The following is a 19,342-nucleotide window of genomic DNA, read 5'->3' as shown; positions in this document are numbered from 1 at the left end:
TCATTTTGAAGTAATAATCCTACCTTTCCATTTCAGTAAATTTCATCTAATACTTGGAATATATTAGTTTCCCCAGATGATCACAAAATTGTACTGTGTGGCTACTATTCAACTGACATGCAATTCTTGGCTCACCTCTGATGACTGTAACATTTCTATTGCTTTTAGTCTAGTAGAGGGTTTGCTGTTGACGATGGTGTCATTAAGTTTTTCTTGTTGTTGTTTCAAGGACAGATTTGTGAAAGAAGTTTAAAAATTTTAAATAATGGAAAGGTCTTCTTCAAATGGAATTGGAAAGCAAAATCTCTCTGAATTAGCCATTTCCTAATAAGTAATTTTAACTACCCAAATATCAGATGAAATTGTAATGAATTAGCCGTACTCGTGGGAAATGAGTGCTTACCCATCTATCCCACCCACACTGATGGAGCTAAGATTCTCCCTGTACGCACCAGAAACTTCCAGCCTACGATGACCATTGCTCAGCTAGTGAATGGCATTCTCTATGAACATCCTAGCTCTTTCTCAAGTGCTGCCATCTCTAATCCAGGGGAGTCTTTAGCATCATGAACCAACCACATCTGACGATGTGGGCAGAGGTGCATCAGCAAACATGGGCACTCACCGTAGACTGCGATGGTCTTCGTGTCTTGCAGGATGGCATTCCCAGCTGAAACCTGCACTGTGATGGTATTCATTCCTTCGGAAGTAAACTTGAACGATATGCTTCCCTCCAAGGTTATTAAGGGCTAAAACACACAAGGGCGTGGAGAGAAGGGAAAGTCACAACAATGGTTGAAACAGCCTCCGTCTCTAGGTGTCCCCGCATTTCCCACGTGCTGGGACTAGAGATAGGCTCATTCTGGCCATCCACTCTATTAACTGTCTGTTCTTCCCCGTCAGCTGAAGTCCATGAGATGGCGGGTGCAGGAGTAGCCATAAGCGATTCTGTGTCTTTCCTAAAAGTTAACACCTGCCCCTGGTATCATCCTGAGTAAGGACTTGGGAAATCAATGTCTGATAAGCCTTGGGTATTGACAGGATACATGTCTCTGCTTACTTCTCCTACCCAGTAGAACTTTTAATCAAATGAACCATTTGGATAAATGAAGACGAGAAGCCTCAAATGCATCAACAAACAGTGAGAATTTCTATGATTTCTGGTATTCATCTGCAGGGTAAACCATTTCTAGAGCATTATATTGGAATTCAGCAGCCCCAGCCTCAGAAGTGAACTCTAGATAGGGAGGAGTGGCCTGTGTGATGTCACTGTGTAACACCAGTTTCCTGGAAGTTGCCGCTCTGAAAGCAAGCGCTAACTGGATAATGGTTTAAGGACTCTAAAGGAAAAAAAGAAATGAGTTGAAAGAGTCATACTATAACACAATCAGAGAATCATATCCTAAAAGAAATAAAATAATCTACTGACATCTCTTGACTGTTTCCTCACAAATACTTCTTTTCTTCTTTCTTGATTAGTTTAAAATCAAGATTCACAATATTTCATAGGGAAAGCATCCTGTCTTGTTGAAAAATTGGCTTTAGAAGGTGGGGGAAAGAAACAGAAGAACTTTGTTTTGTTCTCTTTTTTTTTCTAGTGATAATTTTCAGATAAACAGCAACCCCATCCTGACATCAAGGATGGAAGGTTTGGTTGGTGAGGTCTGGCTGCAGACTTTCTGGTAGGACTTTTGAGGAACAAGTCCATTGTTTCAGCTGAGGGATGTAGCAGGGATGGTTCACCTAGAGAACACAAGTGAAAAGCAAAGGAGAGATGTAGGGGGGAGCTGGATAAGTCAGACAGAGGTGGGGGAAAGGGAGGAACCTGGTGAGGATTTGAGCACAGATGGCCTGCTGTCATGGAAGCTCAGGCTACCCTCAGACTCAAAGCCACAAGCCAGCTCACCCTGTTGGGCTCCCAGCAAGCATAAGTTGCGCCTCTATCACTGGGGACACCCAGGAAGGCCAGCTCACCTCTGTGTTGTTTCCGTACCACCACACGTACGTGAGAGTGCCCACTTGGCTGGGCCAGAGCACTGCAGTGGCATTGACCTCTTTGTTCTTTGTTGTGACGAAAGGGAGCGACAGGTGCACATGCTCCAGGGGACCTGAGGCACAGAGGAAGAGAGAGGGACATAGAGAGGGAAGAGCTGCTTCGGCTCCACCTTCTCTGCTCAGAGAGGATACACATTCAGCCTGGAGACCCCAAACATTGCAGCCACGTTCTCCAAGAGAAGTATTTGCTGCTTTCCCTACTCAGAAATAAATCCATGTTATGAACAACCACATATGACAACTCAATTTACTGATTCATCTTCTGGGTCTGAGTTATGTAAGTGAAAAAGGCAAAAATTAAGTAAGTCACGAAGTCTAAACATCAACGGCTAAAATATAAGAGTTCACAGGGAGTCACAATTCTTCCCACAAGGTTATGTTCTCAGAGATAAACAGGATCCAGAGTCGCTGGACATCTGTTAGAATGAGGATCAGGAAGCCATAAACTCCCCTTCAATAATTACTCTTACAGTCTAAGGTGTTAAAATATGGATACGTATAAATGTGATCAGATCTACACCTGAGACAAAGCCATCTGCTTAGGCTAGCAGGCAACACATTGGTATTTGTGGTTGAATCAGGCTTGCCTGGAACTGCGTTGCTTACAAATGGAAAGTGAGTTCCATGTAAATAGGTCCCAGGCACCAGATAATACACTTTACTCCTGTATTCACTCACTGTACAGCTCTCAGACTCTCTTAACAACATAGCTGTCTCCCAGCACGCCAAGGCTTGATCTTCCCCAGACCTTTTGTTTACAGACCTGTCTCAGATCCTTGCAACCCTCATACAAAGCAGACCTTCTTTTTTGACATCCTGATCACCTGCTCTGAGCTAAATGAATCAAATGACGAGGAGCTGGTGAGGCAGGTCAATGGGAAAAGTTGCTTGTTGTGCCACTCCAGTGACCTGAGTTAGGTTCCTTGTTACCTATGTAAAGATGGGAAGTGAGGAGACTCTCAAAAGGTGTCCTCTGACCTCTCCATATGCTGTGATGTGCATGCTCCCAACTCACCTTGCATAGCCACACACACACACAGAGAGAGAGAGAGAGAGAGAGAGAGAGAGAGAGAGAGAGAGAGAATAAATCAATTTGAAAGGAAAATAAAAAACAGTCTATTCTAGAAACCCAAGGTTCATTCAATAGGAATTCACTTTCTCTGTGTCATAGATGATTATTCAGTTTCATTTTTTTCCCAGTCAGAACATCAGAATGAGAACAATGTCTAGGTGTCATTGCGGCAATGATGAGGTGGGATCTTTGCTGAACTGTGGCCACGCCATTCGTCCAACAGTTTTGAGTGCCACTGGACTCTGGGTGTGGTTTTCAGTGGTGGAAACACCCGGAACTTGGTGGTGCTTAGGTTGTTTGGAAGGAAGAAGGCAGTGACCCTCCAATGAAGAGTTAGGAATGGGGGGGGGGGACTGTTGATAGAGTGTTCCAGGAGAGCTCCAGAAATGGCACCAAGCATCAGTGAGAGAAAGATTGTGCAAATAATCTATTTGGAATGTTCAAGGATGAGATTAGAGTCAGTGGAAACGTCCTGAGAAGGTGTGCCTGCCATGCTAGCCAGAAAACAAGACAATCCAATAGGGCAGTGTAAGATGGTGGACGAGGATGCAACAGTGGACATCCAGGAAGCACCGAGAACCCATGCTGATTTTTCTGGCCCTGAAGTAGAGGCATATGTGTTTTGCAGTTTTACCCGTGTGTGTGTGTGTGTGTGTGTGTGTGTGTACCCAGATACAGGTATGAAATATATACTGCAATTTTCTATGGCCTCTTGCATTTATTTACTTTTCAGTGATATAAAACAGCTGGTTCTTGTCATAACTGTATACTTTAAGAATGTTTCATGAATAGAAAGACAAACTCCTCGCTCTGAGGATCCCCAGCTATGTACTGAACAAGCAAGCCCATTCGGCCTTGTATCATATAGGTACTTGTGATGCAGAAAAATGACAGCAGGTGGCGCTGCATCATTTCATATTATTGAAAAACTCCAGAATTTCTAGAGTGAACTGCATTTGCCTTCTTTGGGTTATTAGACTTTCTAGATGGCACGAAATAGCTAATGTCTGTGAGAATGAATTTTTTTGGTGTGTGTGTGTGTGTGTGTGTGTGTTTAATGACTGTGGCCTGCCTCTTAGACTTATGTTCTAAAGTTATTTGAGCTTGCATATATCCAACTAAATCTTGGATATGTTGGATATATATCATATTGCTGTGTCTTTAAACAGCTAAAAAATGAAAACTCCATGAGAAGTAGACACTGGACACACTATAAGGAGGATGTGTTAAAGCAGAACTCCTGAGACTTAAGTGTCCATAAGAATTATTCATGAAGGATGTTAGGGTGTCATTTTTCCAGACAAGATAATAAACAAGATCTGAGCTAGAACCCAGATCACAACATTTATATCATTTAATTCCGGAGAAGATGACCTACTAAACTACACTTCGTATGATTCTGCTAGGCCAACATAATAATACTGTCAATACTTGAAAGTGTCATGATTTTTTTAAGGCACACAGGTCAGACTGTGGTATCAGAAAGATACAGGCTCATTGCTCCTCTTTGGAGCAAAGGAAAGAGATGGATCAAGGATAGATTAAAGCACCCAGCTCATATTTTGTTCATGTTGTTTACTTTCCATTCTATAGGTCCGCAGACACTCCACTTCCCTGACCCCTCAAAGATGACGTCCAGGAAGAGGCAGTTTCTGAGCCGAAATCCTCATTCCCTCTACATTTTCTTCAGCCCCATCCAGCTGAAGGCCAGAAAGTCTGCACCAAGTGTCTCATTAGTCTGCAAAGTAGCAGAGCAGAGTGAACACTATCCCCAAGGAATTTCCACCTGTCAGGCTTCAATAGATTACCCTGGCATCCTGCAGGAGCTGCATGCTCTCTCCTGGATACACTACAGCAGGAACATCAGTGCCATTTGTTTCTGATGATCTTTGCAAACTCACATTGAAAAACCTTTAATTTGGAGTCAAATCGCCTTTCTGTTCTGGTGAGTGGAGGGAATGTGTATTCAAGCAAGCACTGTGATTCCTGGGAGAGCCTTGGGACGAAGGGGAGGCAGGAACAGAGGAGAGGTCTGCAGGGTAAGGGGGAACAGAGGAGAGGTGTGACAGCTAAGAAATGCTGCCAATCCTCAGCTAACTCATAGCTCACTTAGTCCAAATACATCTGCTACTCTACTGTGAGGGAAAAATCAAATTTTATGAATTGGCAGAATGTCATATAATTTGTGTGATAGAATCACTGGGTGCAAGATGTGCATCTTTTGACAGAGGAGAGAATTTAGGCTTAGAGAGGAGTGACTCACCCAATCAGGGATCTGTCCTTAATCACTGTGATGGCTACACTGGTTGTCAACTTGACAGGATCTAGTATCATCCAAGGATCAAAACTAAAATCCCATCAAGTGTCAGGAACATAGCAACTAAAACAACAGCCAGTGTATAGAAACACTCAAAAAATTAAACTTGATGAGAAAGCTTCTGGATTGGGATAATGGAGACAGAGAGACACACCCTGAGTGTGGGAAATTCTGAGTGTGGGAATCACAACTCCATGGGCTCGAGTCTAGAACCACACACACACACACACACACAGACACACACAGACACACACATACACACACAAACACACAAAAGCCAATAAAAAGCTGTCATCACACTGTCTCCTGACTGTGGATGCAGTGTGACCAGATGTGTCAGGTCCTTGCAGTTGTTATTTCTCAGGATGATAGCCTTCCAGCAAAAACCACAGCCTCCCATGAGAAAAGGTAAGATGAGATACACAGGCATTCTTAACAAACACACTTGCGATCTGAACGGCACATTCCATTTTAGCAGAAATTATTACTTTCTGTAATAACAAGGCAACTCCAAGAACCATTGGGGGAGCCTCACACCTACAAATTCATATGCCACCAACGTCTCAATTCAATTTAGAAGTTATTATTTCACCTTGTGGCTCACAACTTAAACTTCTTTTGGGAAGGGCACCTAACAGTCTTGAACCTATTTTTTAATATAGGGAATTCTTTACATTATATAATCTTTCCCCTTAGATCATCTTCTCTCAAACCAAAGGCCACTTACAGATCAAAACCCAGGAAACCCATTTTTAAAAGGAGAAAAAGACTAAAGGGATCATTCCTGGTAAGGTATCCCTAATCTTCTGGGAGAGAAATTCTTCACCTGTAGTGATTGAGCTGGCATTCATCCATTGCTATACATTGATATGGCGTACCCTTGATATATATTGATAGGTGCTTGAGCACCTATTAAAGACAGATTTATATCTCTGAAGGCTCTGGAAAAGGCATGGGAGGTAAAGCGAGAACAATTTGACTTTATCCAGAGTCTAGGATTTTTATCTGTCACACTTTTTAACTTTCTTCTTTCTCACTCTGATGTTCTCTTACAGTTTCCCTTTCTGAAAGATATCGACTGTACTACTCTAGGTAAGACACTGTACATTAGATTTTTAAAGGGCAAATATTCAATATATGTCATAAGTCAACAACAGTAATAACATACAAGTTACATGTAAGTACAGGACGGCGCTGTCAGACCCCAGACTGTTGTCCACCTGCACGGTCACTCGGAAAATGCCCACATTCTGATAGACATGCTTGATGCCATCTTCCATGGAGCTGAGGTTGACATAAGACACTGCAATGCCATCTCCAAAGTCCACCTGGATGAGTGTCCGCTGCACATCCCCCTGCAGAAAACAGGTAGTGTTAAATGGAGGTGAGTTAGTGCTTGGCTGCTATTACCTTGGGGTCTGAGGTTCACTCGTCTTCCTCCAATGATTGGGAGCACCTGTCTTCTGCTATAATAGCATCCTTATAACAATTAGTTTGCTGAGAATACTCTCTAAAGCAAAGGGGCACCAATGATCAAATTTCTAAGGCTTAGAAGAGCAGGTGCTTGATTACCAATTAAGTTGAATGTAATATTCAGTTAATTAGAAGACTTTATTAATAATCTCATCTGAGCAGTCATCATTGTCCGCTATGTTCAGCGAGTCCGGTTTTATCCAGGCTTTTTCAGACCCAGTCCAGCTGGCCTTGATGAGTTCCCGATAGAACATCCCCATTGTCTCAGTGTGTGAGTTTTGATCCTACTGCACGTACTGGCTTTGTGGGAGCCTAGGCTGTTTGGATGCTCACCTTACTAGACCTGGAAGGAGGTGGGAGGTCCTTGGACTTCCCACAGGGCAGGGAACTCTGATTGCTCTTCAGGCTGATGAGGGAGGGGGAGTTGATTGGGGGAGTGGGAGGGAAATGGGAGGCGGTGGCGGGAGGAGGCAGAAATCTTAAATAAATAAATAAATAAATAAATAAATAAATAAATAAATAAAAAATCTCATCTGACATGGTCAAAGACCACTTCCTAGATCTTCAAGAACTGTGAATTGTCTTTATTTCCAGTTCCTTTACCAAGTTGGAAAAAGAATGTAAAATGCCTTGCTTAACACCTGATATGACACGAGAATTAGAATTATTTATAATAATTATTATTAGTCTTTTTGGTTTGCTTCCTATCTGTTTTTGCAAATAGATTTTTAATCTTGGTATGTTGTTCTATCAGAGAATTTTTGTAGAATATTAGCCTGGAGAGAAGGGTAGGAAATGGTCATCATCTTCACAGATGAACATGATGTCTAAAAAGCTTTCATCATTTACTGAAGGTTCACTCAGCTAGGAAACTACAGTCTGGGATAATAAATCATTGTCTTTGAATTTCCCATTCGTTTCTGTAGATAAGAGTTAGTCCTATGGCTAAAGCACTGAAGGTCTCACTCAGCCTTGAATCTTAGTCACCATTAACAAGTTATATGACTTCATATGAATCATTGAGCTTCTCTTTGAGTTAGTTACTAAACTTATGAAGTGGGCACAACAGTACTTTGCCATCTTATTGAATGGGTTACTATAAAATCTATATAAATAGCAATTTATACAGTGATATGCAAATAAAGAACTGCTGAAAATATATTAAAATGAGGCTTAAAAGACACACAATATTTCTTCAAATCTTACTTTAATCTATTGTTCTATTTTTCTCCTGTGCAGTCAGGAGATGAAAGTCTGCATTTACAAAGTCCTGTAAAAAGAAAGGACCTTTGGAATGATGGTTTAGACTTTCAAGGAACAACATTGCTTAGACTCAACTGGCAAAATTGAGCTTCCTACCTTTAACACCTTCTTTTTTTGATAGCCTTCCACAGTTTCCGGCAAACAACAAAACAAAACACAAACTAAATCACCAAAAACCTTTGAACTAGAAATGTATTTTTGATTAAGTAAGGTTTATGTGGTATCACATCTTTTGAAAAGGCCAACTTTACAATGTTGACATTTAAAGGATTAATACACAGAAAAAAAGTGAAGCAGTTCAAACCCTGTGAGTATCTGCGACCTACAGCTTCAGTCTGTGCCCAGTAGCACGGTGCAGCATGCATGGTGACCAATGCTTAGGCAAGAGGGAGTAGGGCTTTCGGTAACATCACAGACTGAAATCTTTTGCTAGGTTAAAAACAAAAACAAAAACAAAAACAAAAAAAACAAAAACAACAGCAGCAACAACAAATCCCTCCATTTAAGCAACTACACAAATATCCACAGGTTAGTACATTGTGTGGTTATTTGAATTTCCTCATTTAATGAGTACAAATACCAGCAATCTTGCTAATATGTCATTCATGTGGACAACTCAAGTGCACTGATCAATCTTTTCCTTCTGTTCCTGGTATATAACTACTTCCACGTTTTCACAGGGTTCAGAGTAATTAAGAAGTCAACCAGAGGTGTGGTTGAGAGAAAGGAAGCCAGACTTTAAAACAAGTGTCTGAGATAAATATGAGAGGTATATAATCATGATTTGTGGCTTAAGATGAGCAATAGAAATTGCACTGGAGACAGAGGAGCAAGTTTGAGGTAGACTCACAGAGTAGATATCAAACAGGGTCCATATTTGTAAGACAACATGAGGAGATTGCATCTTCAACCAACTCTGCTTTAGCCTGTACTAAGAGGGTATAGCTACCCACCCAACTCAGAAAAGGAAGATTTTAGCTGCCACTACTTGATTCTACAATTCCTTCATCATCCTGTAGAGATAGTAGTACTCATTTCATTTAGACATTGTCACTTATAAAACGCTTCTCCCAAGGAACAGAGGAGATAGCTCATAGGTAAGGTGCTTTCCCTGGAAAAGCATGAAGGCCTGCGTGGAGCATATATCCTGAACCTCAGCTCTGGGGCTTGTTGGACAAGGGATCTCAGAACTTGTTGAAAACCTAGGTTAATCAATTGCCAATGAGAATCAAACAAGAGACTAAACCTCAAATAGTAAGGTAGAAACCAACAGAGGATACCTTACATCTCTGTTCACACACACACACACACACACACACACACACACACACTCACACACACATACACTACTCCCTTACCATGCTCTGTTTTCTGTTTGTCTAGTTGTCATGATGGTTTTTGGGCCTAATAGCATTCTTAATTCTCTGCTCATGATAATGCTCTCCCTGTGGAAGATAGGAGACACTCAATCTTCACACCAGAGCATTAGTAATGAGGGTCAGCTTTTTATTACTGAGAACTCTGAGGGTCATGGCATGGCATATTCCATTTAAACAGGAAGTTCCCGGGATCCTGGATATATTGGTAGACCTTTGTGTCTGAATTATGCATGAGGAGGTAAGTATGTCTTACTATTAAGATAAAAATTACAGATAAAAATCACAACAGGTACAGATTTGCCTTTTCAGCGGAAAGAACTGGGCCCTGAGCTCATTGTAGTGGCTGACATATCATGATCATTGATCGCTTGGGGATGCATCAGCTACCCTCCTTTAGTTTTCCTAGACTAGATTTTAATTACCACATGTGGCAGGGATGACAACCCTCTTTGGATAACAGTAATAAGAAAAAAAGTAATGACGGACTAAGTCCTAGATAATCCCTGCCCTGGACAAGCTGGCACATTCATTCATTTATTAAATCAGTCAAATATAGATATCATAGAGTATCTATCTCTTGTAAGATACTAAATGGGAAAATGTGGCTAAGAAAATAACTCTGATGACAATGCAAATGTAGCTAGAGCTCTTAAGACTTTATAGACCATTTTGAGATTGATGCAGATTAAAAGGACTGTTATATGGTATCATAAACTTGTGCCATGGGAACCGATGGAAAGTTACTCTGATGGGGAAGTTCTCGGAAGGACTCCCAGAGCAAGTGAGCTGAGGCCTGAAGGAAATGAGCAAAGCAAAGTTATGAGCCATGTGGAGATTATGTAACCCAGGCAATGAGGACATGGAGAAACAGATGTTCAAGGGCCCAGGAGCGTAGGGAGAAAGTAAAATTGAAAAGATTAAAGGATAATGAAAAGAAAGATTATAAGAATTGGAGAATACAAGATTATAAGAATATGCTATACAATTGGTAGAGAGGAGAAAAAGGCCTTTAGTTAGGTCTTGTGGACCAAGTTTCTGATTTCAATCTTCTTTCTAAGAACAATGTCAAGATAGCAAAATGTTTTAAGAAAGAGTGTTGGGGGAACATCATACTGATAGTATTTATTCCAAATGATCACTCTGTACACTACCTGGAGGAAGAGCTGAAAAGCATCCTAGTGTGCTGGGAAACCAACGAGGGATAATCCAGAGCAGACGATTGTGGATGGGAAAGAGCTTCACCGTGAAAGTCTGTGTGCCTCTGAAAAGATCTCTGGTATCACCAGCACCAATACTCTTATTAATGCAGATACCCAACCACTCTCCAAGGCTCATGTGTTTCAGGGACCCTCAAGAGAATGCTCAGTCCTGCTGATTATTTATAGATGATGTTGGCTGTGTACCAAATGTTGATGCCCTCTGCTCAGATGCTGAATATTAGACTTTCCTTGGCTTTGGGTTTGTTCAAGGATGAACAAACTACTACCTAAGCTTGTTATACTTTTTATTTGATTGTGTAAGGGGATGATGGGGGTTCACAGACTTCAGGGATGCAAACTCTCACAAAAATGGTTTAATCCTTCACTTGTGAATGATCTAATGCACCATATCTTTTGTTGACCCATTTATTCTCATGATCTTTTTGTATCTTTTGTACTCTGGACCAGTCTTGCTGTGATCAGAACACAGGGCAGGAAGAACACAGGGCAGGAAGAACACGGGGCAGGAGGACAGATGCCAGGAAGCTGAAGCTTCTTGATTCTATCCATAAGAAATTAGAGACTTTTGCTGTATTATTACCACTGCACAGTGACTTTAGCATTTACCTCCATAGGCTTTGGAAAGAAAACCCTGGGACTACTAAATGGCATAAATCATATAAATGCTTTTGAATGACATTTTAAAAATCAGTCATAAAGCAAAACATTCAGCTATGTAATAAGAACAAAATTACATTTAAAAAAATGAGTGGTGGGAAGGTTCCTTTAGGAATAAACCTGTACATGCAGCTTTTCCTAGTAGTAAGATATATACTGGAAATGTATCAGTTTTATTAAAAGTAAAATGGAAAAAGGGGAAGAGGAATAGTGTATTCACTGGGGGTATGTGGAAATGCACATCATGATGAAAAATAAAACTAAAATTGTACATACTAATTATGTTGTTAATATAGCTGAATGTTGGTGAATTTTCACTAGTGAGAACTCATACAGATACACACACATACAGCAACCACAGCAGTACCAGAAACTTGTTCTTTTCTTGACTTGCTACTAATGTTTTAAATTAACTTTCATAATTTTGCATCTACCATCACTGGACAGACTTAGCCAAGTTACACAAACTCTGAACAAATGTGTGAATTCTTCCTTGGGAAGTCGCTGAATTCCTTTCCCAAATTATTATGCTGTAGTGAAAGAGAAGTGGGTTTACAGAGGTCTGCGGAGGTCCAACATGAAGGAAAAGATGTACTAAAAATCTCTACACTCTGTTATGAAAGCTAATTAAACGTCCTCTGAAGTATACTGCACCTTAGAAACCCTGTTTAAACATTCTAACAGGGGATGTTCATATTACCTTTGTTGAACAATGCTTCTCTAGTTCATTTTCTGTCCTAAGTAGGACAGTGTTCCTATTTAAATGAACATGCAACTCTTGAAGAGAAAGATGCAAGGGAAGGAGGGAAGGAGGGAAGATGGAGACATCCTCTTATGCAGTCAGATGAGCTGAATCATGCCTGGTAGTGCGGGTGACAGATGTCACAGTTAGACCGTGCTCAAACCATACTTTGCACAAATGGCTCTCTACTTTTTCTCTTATAAATTAAAGATGGGTAGAGACATGACCCTCATGAAATAGAAATAGTCACTTCTATTTCAGATAAACCGAGTTTCCTGTTTTACTTTTGAAATGTGTCATATTAAAAATAGTTATATTGACATCTCTTCAGGATGTTAGAGTAGCACCTACATTTAGGTGAAGAAGAAGGATGTATTCAAGTTTTCCTGTCCCACAGTAGGTGTTTAGTTTCACATCAGCAGTGGGTGAGGTTTAGGGCTGAGCACCTGGTGCAGGGAGATGAGCAATCAGCGGAGAACTGCAGGAGAAGGCTTGCCTTTCAGACAAGGATGAGGGAACCTCTGATCCTGGGGTGGCTGCCGTCAAGGAAGGTGGAGTGGGATGCTTTCAGCAAGCAGGGTGGGACACTAAAATCCAACCTGAAGATGAAAACATGTCACCAGACTTTGGAATGTTCACTGAACTGGAACTATCACTAATATACTGTTTTCTCTCTTTGCTTTTCAAGGTAGACTATAAACATCTGCCATCTATGGCTCCAATGAATATGAACACTGTTATGTATGAGATCCAGTTTTGAGAAGAGAGAAAAATGGAACCCAAGAGAAAGCTGCTAACCAATGCAATATGAACTGGAGACACTAGACTGCTCCCTGAAATCAACCTATTTTGCCTAACTCATTTATTTTTCTCCTTTTAACCTGAAGCAAGAAAGGAAAAGAGAGAAAATGTCTCAATTAATTCTTAGAGGCAAAGAGAATAAAGCAGGAAGGAAGAAGGAATAAGACATGAGAAAATCTCAAATTTCATGGCTTATTGATATCAGCCCCCACTTCTTTGTGCAGGAGGAGAAGTAATAACTAGGCTTCTAGGAGTGAACTGAATATCAGCAGCTCTGATAGCTGTCCCAAACAAATTCAGTCAGCTGCCTCTTTGTGCCACTTCTTATGGCTTCAAATAGGCTTTCCAGTGGGGGAAGGATTAAAGCCAAATTCTGTTACATGTCCAAATAAAGGAAGGTCTATTAGGAAGTTTCATCCAAAGTGGACTTCTCTGTCATCTGAGCACTTGAAGTATCCTGAAGTATTTGTTTTCATGATTACATTTTGGGGACTTTAATGTCCCTATAACTCTTTAAAGAATCCAAGACTACAGTTTGTATGCACCCATATAATGAGGAAGCAGCCCTTTCTCTTATGTTTCACAGTTAAATCCCATGGGAACTATAACCAAAAATTTTGCTTATTGAGTTCTACTCTTTGTATATAAATTGAAGTATTTAAACAATGGGATACAGACCAAATTTTTAGTTTTAATCCCTTGCCTCAGCCTTAATTTTCAAGCCTTAAAATATGCAGAGAATTGCCTCTCCTTATTCATACAGCTGTTTTAAACAGATTTAATTATCTTCTGTAGCACACAGACACCACTTCTGGCTAGCAGCTCTTTCAGATAAATGCCTTCCAAATTAGTGTTGTTGAGTTCCTAAGACTGATTAGGCCCTTCCTGGTCACTGCGTGCCTGCCAGGCTCGCACCGGATCTCTCTGCAGAGTTGAGTGATGGTAGTGGAAGTCTCCAGGCTCATTAGGTGTTCATTAGTGATCTAGAGGCTATCCATCATGACAGAGTCTACAAACAGAGATGCCACCTCTCATTGCATGCTTGGGTTTCAGGACAAAATACTTTTGACTGGCCTCTTAATATTTGGGCATAGCTGGAAATGTTTGACTTCTCAGATAAAATTTCATGGATTCTTCCATTTCCCTCCTAGGTTGGTTCCTTGAACAATTTCTTCTTAGTTTTTAATGAGACAATAATGTGTTGTTCAGTTATCAATAAAATGATTATTATTAATGAACTATTATATGTGTGTATGCACACATGTGCTCATGTAAATCATTCTTGACTTTGCCACCGTGAGTCACAGTGGAAGTACCTTCATTTCTCTGCAATGATGTTCCTAATCAGGGTCCTTCTTTATATGTTCGATAACTTTAAAAGCAACAGGAATTGGTTAGATGACAGTGGAATTTCTAATCAACCATAACAAAGTTATGGTTACAGAGTTGAGTAACACCAGATAAGAATCTTGTGGGACTCTGTTTGAATTATGTTACTTAACTGTTCTGTCTTCTGTGTGTTGAGGGTGATGTCATATACTATGTGCATGAAGAGGTTTCCATTCAATTTGATATAATCAAACTTAACAACATCATGGCTTGGGTATATACTAAATACATAGGATTATGTAGGAGCATAGGCACTTCCTGCCATTGAATTCCTTCTGTCAGTGAGACATTCTCTTGTTTTCAACAGTGCTTGCATTGATACTCTTATGTTAGAATTAGGAGATAAACTAGTTCAGGATAAAAGAAGAGATTTTGTTTTCAGATGAAAGCTTTAAGATGCTGGGATACAACTTGAGTTTACGAATCTTTTCCTTTTAAGTTTGGGCATTATCTATATTCTCTTAGGGTGAGCGATCCAAATCCACACACGCTTATTGGATTTTTTTTTTATTCTCCTACTGAGGTATTAGACCTTTGGAGCACAGACGCTGAAGTTATAGATTATGGTGACACAGTTTCTACTTCAGTGATATCCATGGCTTATTGAGAGATTTCAAAATGTTATTACAATATCGTGCAACAGATTAGATTTATTTATGTGAATTTTCTCGTGCTTCTTACTTCATATGATTGTACTGCTGTCCCAGTTAATTCAAAGCATATGTTCTCACAACAGAGTCAATAACAAATGGAAAGTACAAGCTGAAAAATTGGCACTTAGCAAAATATTTATTGAAAAACAAAAAAAATGAATATGCAACTATCTGGGAAGACACTTGATTTCTTAATGCTTTGGTTGAAATGCACAGAAAATGGAGATTACATGGAGGGGGTTCGTATGCAAGGTACTAAGTGCAAAGGAAGATCACCCTGAAGCCTAACTCCATAGAGGGAAAACAGGAGAGGTGAAGCATAAATTTAACATGCGACAGAAGCACAAGTTTTGGGTTAAATTTCAATACCAACATGAGGAGGTGACTCTTTCACTTGCTTCTGCATTAACCATGACTGTGGTGAAAGTAGGGTGGACATCTGGGGTTCTTGCGCACCTGAAAGTCTTACTGTTTCCCCAACATCAGAGGCGTGACATGGATAGCTATTTCTCTTCTTACATAGCATGGTACTGGGTGTAGAGCAAGAGGCAGGCACTCTTTTCAGAGTAACTGGTGTATCAGATTCAAGTAAGAAAAGAAATTCAGGAAATTTTGAGGAGGATATATAGGCCCATGTTTTACTTGTGTAGCACCATATCATATTTTTTTTAATATGTAGGAGTCTTGATTTTATTTTCGTTTGTTTTAGATAATGTCTCACTGAATAGCAACTGGTTATGCTGTATTCCAGGCTGGCCTGGAAACCTCCACCTGTCTCTCTATCAAGTACTGATATTAAAGGTATGTGTCAACATGCCCGATAATACTCATTTTTTATTAAATGATAGTTCAATTTAGACTAATATTTAATACACGGTCATGAACATTGAACTCCTTGGGTGCTACTTTATCTTGTTTATCAATAGCCTTTAGAACACGGTGCACATTAATAAAGACAAGATTATGCAAAGTGGGGAAAACCAAGAGAAGAAATAGTATCTAGATTTGTAGGAATATCTTCCATAATCTGTGGATACATTTTGAAGATCTAGAAGGTTATTTTTAATAGCTTTGTTGAATCGTATGTTATACAAAAACACGGGGGCAGCCACAGGCCAATCTGGCTCTCGTGCATGAGAACTCAGCTTTTCTTCTGTTTCCAGATCACTGTGGCTACCCATACCAGCCAAGGCTTATGAAATTGAAAAAGGCTTGGAAAATACATGAGGCCTGAGCACCAAAATTAGTTCTTTGTACCTCAGGGAAGTGGTAAAATGGCAAAGCTTGAGTCTGACTGTCGCTCCACTATTTAGTAAATGCATGATCTCAGGTAAGTAACTGTGCTTTTCTGTGCCTTCGATGAGGCTATCACCTCTCCGTGGAAGGCTCATGTGAGATCTTCTTGAGAAAACTCTGTAGAGACGTGTACAAGCCAGAGCAGTTTATGCTCACTAAGTTTCTGACATCTGAACTGCTATCACTGTGTAGATGTGGATGCTCTCTGGTTTCTCATTTATTCTTCATCGTTCGTCCCACAAATCACCCATGCAGATGCACAAAATCAACGGAGAAAAAGTAAAACCGAGGCTGTCAGTAATTAGTACAGAATCTGATCATCAGGTGTGAGGTCCCCCCAGGCTCTGCTCATCTGAGGTGAGTCATCCTTCACTGTGTTTTCTGCCCAAGAAGACAAGAGTATGAAGGAGCTGTGTCTGGCAACAGAAGGCAGCATATTTCATACCTGCTATGCTTGCTCTGGGCACTCATCTGGAATGGACTGGCTTGATAAATTTTTTCTCATCTTGAACACATCTCATAATCAAACTTCCCAATGCTTCCACATCTTCAGTCTTCTATGAGATGCATGATGCTCTTGTTACATGGAAAGGGAGTTGAGTAGGTGAGACCCTGACTCCTAGCTCTGAACTGTGTTCTCTGTCATGATGAAAAACACAGAACCTGACCTAGACAGAAAGTTATACCCCCTAAGCGTGGCTCTATTATGTTCATGTAGCTGGAATGCAGCATAAATTATGCCTTAGCATAAGTACCCAATACTTCAAAAAGTTGTTATTCTGATGTCATAGTTAGTTTTTTCTGCCTATGAGAAGGATCATCCACCCTCATTTAACATGTAGATAAGCTTAGGTTAGAGTATTAGTACTCCAAAAATCCAAGATAGGTTTTCTTTGCCAGTCTCAAGACACAAGCATAAACTATTGAATTTTGTATAAACTTTTCAATATACAAAGTATTAAATATGCAAATTAAATTAATTTGAAAAAGTAGACATATCTATCTAGTATCAACAAATCAAGTAACTAAACTGCTCATATTGCCCAAATTCTGTCTCTCTGTTCACCGCCCACTCAACAAGAGGAATAATTAGTCTCCTTTTATCATCAGTTACTCTTAGCTTTCTCTGCAGTCTTATTTAGTGGAATAATGCTACATTTATTAATTGTTAAGTTTCTGAAATTAAAATATAATTGCATCATTTCTTCCTTCCATTTCGTTCTTTCTGCTTTTACCATGCATCCTCTTTTGTTCTTTCTAGAATTTATGCTCTTTTTCTTTCATTGCTCACACACAGAAACACATACACACAGAGACATACAAACACACACTCCTAAATTTATAAATACAATCAACTAAGAAAGGCACAAATAGATATGATAACATGGAAATGGGAAAGAGACAACCAACCTTCAAAAAAGAACTACAGCAAACTAAGGAACACTGACAGCAGGAAAAAATAGTCTTCCCCAGGAAAGAGTACCCGTCTAATAGTCTACTCATACCAAAAGGTCAGCCCTGAAGTTATACGCTATGGAACAATCTCTTTGTACACTGTGAATACGTCTTACTCTTATTGATTAATAAAGAGCTGACTGGCCTATAGCTAGGCAGGAAAAGGTTAGGCAGTATTTGTGGACAAAAAGAGGGTTGGGGGATGGGCATAGTCACCAGGAGAGGTAGAGAGAAGCAAGATGAATATGGCGTGCTGGGAAAAGGTCCTGGCACATAATAGAGCATAGCTAAGAAATATGGGTTAATTTAAGTTGTACGAGCTAGCTAGTAATAGGCCTAAGCTATTTGCCGAGCATTTATACTTAATAAATTCTCAGTGCAAGTGTTTGGGAGCTGGCTAGTGGGACAGAAAACTCCACCTACAGTCATATACATACACAAATTATTTTTTCCTATCTTACTTCTTAAGCTAATTATTGGAATGGGATTCATCCCCAAGTATCTGTCTATAACTTCAGTTTGTTCTTTTTTACTATGGCACACTATTCCACTATGTAAATATGCTATACATATCCTATTATCATATATATATATATTATATGCATTTTACATATTTTCTTGCAAATATGTGAATGCACTAATGATTAATATAGTAGTTTCTCCTAATTAGAAGAGATTACCTTTCAAATTCTCACGTCAGCCTGAAACAGAAGACCCCAGATAGTTTACATGGATAGGAAAAATGCTACTTGGCCTAAAATGATTCATGATTTTCTAATTTCAATGAATAATTTCCAAAAATAAGATTATAGGGTGATGGAGGAAGGTCATTGAGCAATAAAGAAACTGCTTGGCTGGCCCTGATAGGTTAAAGCATTGGTGGGAGGAGTAAACAGACTAGGATGCTGGGTGGAAGAGGAAGTGAGGTCAGACTCTGCTCAGCTCCCGGAGAGACTCGACAGCTCTGCTCTCTGGAGCAGAGACGCCATGCTCTGCTCTCCCAGGCAGCTCCAACCCATGATGGACTTAGGCTAAAATCTTCCCGGTAAGTGCACCTTGGGGTGCTTACACACATTACTAGAAATGGGCTAGTCCAGGTGCGAGAGTTAGCCTAGAAGAGGCTAGATAGAAATGGGTCAAGCAGTTAAATGAATACAGTTTGTGTGTTGTTATTTCGGGGCATAAGCTAGCCAAGCGGCCGGGGTGTTGGTGACGCAGCCCCGCCACCGTTCCTATTTCAACAATAGGGCTGGAGAGATGGCTCAAAGGTTAAGAGCACTGGCTGAGCTTCCGGAAGTCCTGAGTTCAATTCCCAAAACCCACATGGTAGCTCACAACCATCTATCTACTATGAGTTCTGGTGCCCTCTTCTACCATGCAGGCATGCATGCAGGCAGAATAGTGCATATATAATAAGTAAATAAATAAATAAATCTTTTTTTAAAAAATTAAAGAATCAGCCGGGCGGTGGTGGCGCATGCCTTTAATCCCAGCACTCGGGAGGCAGAGACAGGCGGATCTTTGGGAGTTTGAGGTCAGCCTGGTCTACAAGAGCTAGTTCCGGGATGGT

The 19,342-nt window shown here is 40.2% G+C and overlaps 1 protein-coding gene across 5 annotated transcripts in view; it reads right to left on the bottom strand.

The window, feature by feature from the left end:
• Sorcs1 (sortilin related VPS10 domain containing receptor 1) overlaps positions 1-19,342 on the bottom strand; it is a 486,223-nt gene that overhangs the window by 43,394 nt on the left and 423,487 nt on the right. For all 5 annotated transcript variants that reach the window (XM_050145543.1, XM_050145559.1, XM_050145567.1 and 2 more), the window contains exons 19-21: positions 6,613-6,799; positions 1,975-2,108; positions 626-749 (exon numbers count right to left, since the gene is read on the bottom strand). In XM_050145543.1, the coding sequence (XP_050001500.1) occupies positions 626-749; positions 1,975-2,108; positions 6,613-6,799 (445 nt within the window). The remainder of the gene's footprint in view (positions 1-625; positions 750-1,974; positions 2,109-6,612; positions 6,800-19,342) is intronic.

The sequence above is a fragment of the Alexandromys fortis genome, unplaced genomic scaffold (genome assembly GCF_014885135.2).
Source record: "Alexandromys fortis isolate MF-2015 unplaced genomic scaffold, M_Fortis_MF-2015_v1.1 scaffold_16, whole genome shotgun sequence".
In the NCBI taxonomy this organism is placed as follows: domain Eukaryota; kingdom Metazoa; phylum Chordata; class Mammalia; order Rodentia; family Cricetidae; genus Alexandromys; species Alexandromys fortis.
Note: the sequence above shows the minus strand (reverse complement) of the source record. Positions and strands in the feature narration are given on the sequence as shown.